Source organism: Malaclemys terrapin, chromosome 1, assembly GCF_027887155.1.
Source record: "Malaclemys terrapin pileata isolate rMalTer1 chromosome 1, rMalTer1.hap1, whole genome shotgun sequence".
In the NCBI taxonomy this organism is placed as follows: Eukaryota; Metazoa; Chordata; order Testudines; family Emydidae; genus Malaclemys; species Malaclemys terrapin.
The window spans coordinates 349,339,228-349,343,620 of record NC_071505.1 but is presented as its reverse complement, the minus strand read 5'-3'; the positions used below and the strand labels follow the sequence as shown (position 1 = coordinate 349,343,620).

Genomic DNA, 4,393 nt, shown 5'->3' with positions numbered 1-4,393 from the left:
TCAGTGGCCCCAGAGAGAACACATTCTGGAAGTGCATTTGATCACTTTCTCACGAAGTTCTTTGTTTTTGACCCCATAAATGATAGGGTTGAGCATGTTGGGGAGGAGGAAATAGAGGTTGGCCAAGATAATATGAATGTGGGGAGTGATGCCCTGACCGAACCTATGTGTCAGAGTGGAAAAGAAGAAGGGAGGATAAGACATCAACATCACACAGATGTGGGCTGTGCAGGTGTTGAGGGCTTTCTCATGGGCTTTCTTGGAGGAGATTCTGAGGACGGCCCTGAGGATCAGACCATATGACAAGGCAATGAGCATCAGGTCTAATCCGTTGACTACAACCGCTATCACCAAGCCGTACAATCTGCTGACTGTGGTGTCCCCACACGACATCTTCACCACAGCCATGTGGTCGCAGTACGTGTGTGGGATAATGCGGTTGGCACAGAATGACAGCCTGCTCAGGAGCAGGGGCAGGGGCAGAATGAAGAGAACAGCTCTTATCAAACCCACAAGCCCTAGCTTAGCTATTCGTGCATTGGTGAGGATGGTGGTGTATCTCAGAGGGTTACATATGGCTACATAGCGATCAAAGGCCATTGTCACGAGGACGGCTGATTGCATATTAGAAACTGCATGAAGGAAGAACATCTGGGTGAGGCAGCCACCCAGAGTAATGCCTTTGAAATTGAACCAAAATATACACAGTGCCTTCGGCACGACGGAGGTAGAGGTGCCAATGTCTGTGAGTGCCAGCATGCAGAGTAGCAGGTACATCGGCTTGTGCAGGGTCTGTTCTTTGCTTACAACAAAAAGAAGCGTGAAATTTCCCAACAGGCCAATTACAAAGAACATAGAGAAAGGGATGGAAATCCAGATGTGAGCAGCTTCTAGCCCAGGGATGCCCATTAAGATGAATGTTGAAGGGTCAGAGGGGGTGAGGTTGAAAGCTGCCATGAGGTGGTCGATGAGATGATCAGGGTCAGAAACTATCAAGGTTCCTGTGAAGGGAGAGAAGCACAGCAAGGGGATTACACACTTTATAACAATTATAACAAATAGTTATATTTGACAAACCTCCGGGGGTAGCCGTGTTAGTCGGTATACACAAAAGCAACAAGGAGTCCAGTGACATCTTAAAGACTAACAGATTTATACAGGCATAAGCTTTTGTGGGTTAAAAACCCACTTCTTCAGATGCATGGAGTGAGAATTACAGAAGCAGGCATTGTTATACTGACACATGAAGAGAAGGGAGCTACCTCACAAGTGGAAAACCAGTGTTGACAAGGCCAATTCGATCAGGGTGGATGTAGTCCACTCCCAATAATAGATGAGGAGGTGTCAATTCCAGGACAGGAAAAGTTGCTTCTGTAATGAGCCAGCCACTCCCAGTCCCTATAGAAGCCCAAATTAATGGCATAAAATTTGCAAATGAATTTTAGTTCTGCCGTTTCTCTTTGAAGTCTGGTTCTGAAGTTTTTTTGTTCAAGTCTGGCTACTTTTAAATCTGTTATAGAATGTCCAGGTGGTGACACCCAGGCTGCAGTTCTGGGACTTGACAGGGCAGGTCCCCACCCTGTGCAACTTCCATCCCTGCCACACAGCGATACCCCTCACTCAGGTGCCAGACCCCACAGCAACAGCTCACAGAAATACCTCCTCAGACGAGGTTAAACTCAGTGTCTGCCTGCACCGGGGAAAAGGGGATATCAGCCTGAACTGCTTTTCTTTCAAAGGGAACCCCAGCGGTGGCTCAGCTTATGCAGGGAAGGAGAGAGGGAAAGACCTGGTGGGAGGGACAGAGGACATGGAGACTAAAAGGAGCCAGCATGAGTAACTCCTCCTCAAAGCAAAACAAAGCTTTAACGTATTGCAGCCCATTAGATCTCAATGGGACGAGATTCACCCTGAGTTTTTAACTTTTGGCTACAAGCTGCAAAAATCACGTGTTTGGGTCCTGCTACAGAGAGAGCACTTCTGTGAGAGCGCTGAAAGATTGTGAAGGGAACCCCCAGTTTATGTGGTGTTCTGAGACCAGACCTGAAAGATGGGGATTCCAAAACACATGGGCCCTGATTTGGCTCTCGGGGAGGCCAGCGTCAATCTGGAGTGACCCAGTGATGGTCGAATGAGAGAGCAGAATCTGGCCAGTGTGTGACCCATTCTTGTTGTGAACCCTCTGGTAACACAGATACCCACTGCAGAGGCTTTGGCTGCACTTCCTAATAGGTCAGTGAAGTCGCTGAATTGGAGAAAATTAGGAACCAGAGAAAAATCACACCGGCCAAAAAAGGAAATTACTGAGACAGATAGAGGGACAAAGTAAGAGACAAGGAATGTTCTTAAAAACAATTATTTGTCTAAACTATTCCCAGTATATTTGTAGTTTCAATGTTATCAGGTAAATCCTTTGGTGTTTCTAACAATACTAAACAGTTCACATCACCGTGCTGCTGAATTCCTGCCCAGATGGTTCTTGACTTGTACCCTGGAACCCTTCCTGAGCCCTCAGCACTAACTTTAGTGCAGAAACAGGCAACTCACCATAATCTCGCTCAGCCGAAAGAAGAAATCTATTCGACGTGTTGGGCAGTGATCTTTATGATTCCCCTGTACAGTCCCTGCAGACTCTCAGGTTGGCCAGAATTCCTGGAAAACTCCCTTGGCTCCGTGAGCAGTGGGATGAGCATGAAATAGACGCTGGAGAACTTCAGCTTGAGATTCTCCCCTGGGAGTGAAGAAATGATTTGCCGATATCAGGGGCTGAAGATTGTCAGGGCAAACTGAGACTTGCACACTGTTGTTCAGCCTAGCAATTGACAATGGTTTTTATTTTTCCTGTGTGTAATGTACTGCCATCTGCACTGTGTGTGGCTATACTGCCATAAGACACAGAACCAAAAACCATTTTCAATTGATCGTAGCAGCGTACTGCTGCGTACTGCCCATGCAGTTGTAATATACAGAGAATTAGCCTCTGTGAAGGGCAAATGAAGTGATTCTTAATTAATGCCAGCCATAGGGTGTGGAAAAGGCTTTCTTCTCCCAGGATACTGGCATCAAAGGGAGTTGTCAATATCCTTTTGTGAGGTTTAAAATGGCTATATATATGGAGGCTCAAACTGTTCTAATATTTCATCTCCTCTCTGCATAGGGCAACAGAGGGTCCTGTGGCACCTTTGAGACTAACAGAAGTATTGGGAGCATAAATTTTCATCGGTAAGAACCTCACTTCTTCAGATGCAAGTCACTTGCATCTGAAGAAGTGAGGTTCTTACCCACGAAAGCTTATGCTCCCAATACTTCTGTTAGTCTTAAAGGTGCCACAGGACCCTCTGTTGCTTTTTACAGATTCAGACTAACACGGCTACCTGTCTGATACTCTCTGCATAGGGTAATCATCAAATTTCAATATTGTGTTGATCTTTCAGAAATTGATGCAGAAAAGTGGCTGTGCTACCCTGTGTCAGAATTAGTACAATGGGACTTCTCCTCTCACTGTGCTGTTTTACGTTGTGATGCCCTGCTCGGGGGAGAACACAGGGGTAAAAGAATCAAACAACTGCTATATCTGCATCTTTTGTTCTGGATACAGTCCCTGCCCTATGCTTGCATCACAGGTGCCTGGGGACTTAATTTGGGCTCCGAAGGGTATGAGTGTGATGGGTTGTCACCCCTGGGGTGCAGTCTGGGAGCTGTGGAAACTGCTGTATCCCTCTAATCACCCACCTATGTCCCTCTAATCACCCCACCTGTTCCAAACTTGTTTGCTGGTGATTCAGCCTTTCCAGACCCTGTTATCACCCAACACAACAGCAGATGGCGCCACACACCCAAATTGAGCTACCTGGGGGCTTACCTAAGCCACCCAAGTACAAACAGCAGACAGTGGATGTTAGTACCTGCTGTGAAGACTGTTAGTAGCAACATTTCCAGGCTTTGTCACACATCAGTCTGCTCCATGGCGTCGGTCTGCTCTGTGGCCTCAAATCTTTCGAGACTTTTTGTATCAAGTTTGGCAGTGTCAATATGGGAATCTCTGCAGCCAGAAGCTTCTCCTCAAGGGATTATCTGGGATATTTGAAATCCCAGAGAGGTGGGCAGAGCCCTCTGGGCACTAACTGCCTGGGACTGGGAATCTACTATTTGGGACTGTGGTGAATGGGGGGCGGGGAACACCATTTTCTGGATGTTCCAGCCATTCACTTAGCTGGAATCTTTCTCAGTAGTTGTTCACTCTTTAGACCTAAGTATTAGTTGACTTGCCTGTAAAGGTTAAAATCACAGAGTCCCAGGCTCCCAGGAATGCTTAGGGAAGCAGGCAGTGAGTTGGCAGGAGGCTAGGAGAGCCAATGAAAACAAAGCTTTGATTTTCAATTGGCAGCAGCAG

The 4,393-nt window shown here is 46.8% G+C and overlaps 1 protein-coding gene across 1 annotated transcript; it reads right to left on the bottom strand.

Annotated features, from left to right (window-relative positions):
- On the bottom strand, positions 1 to 957 carry LOC128832741 (olfactory receptor 52P1-like). Its single transcript, XM_054020331.1, has one exon. It carries the CDS (start codon positions 955 to 957, stop codon positions 1 to 3), a length of 957 nt encoding a protein of 318 aa, XP_053876306.1.
- Between the last annotated feature and the right edge of the window lie 3,436 nt (positions 958 to 4,393).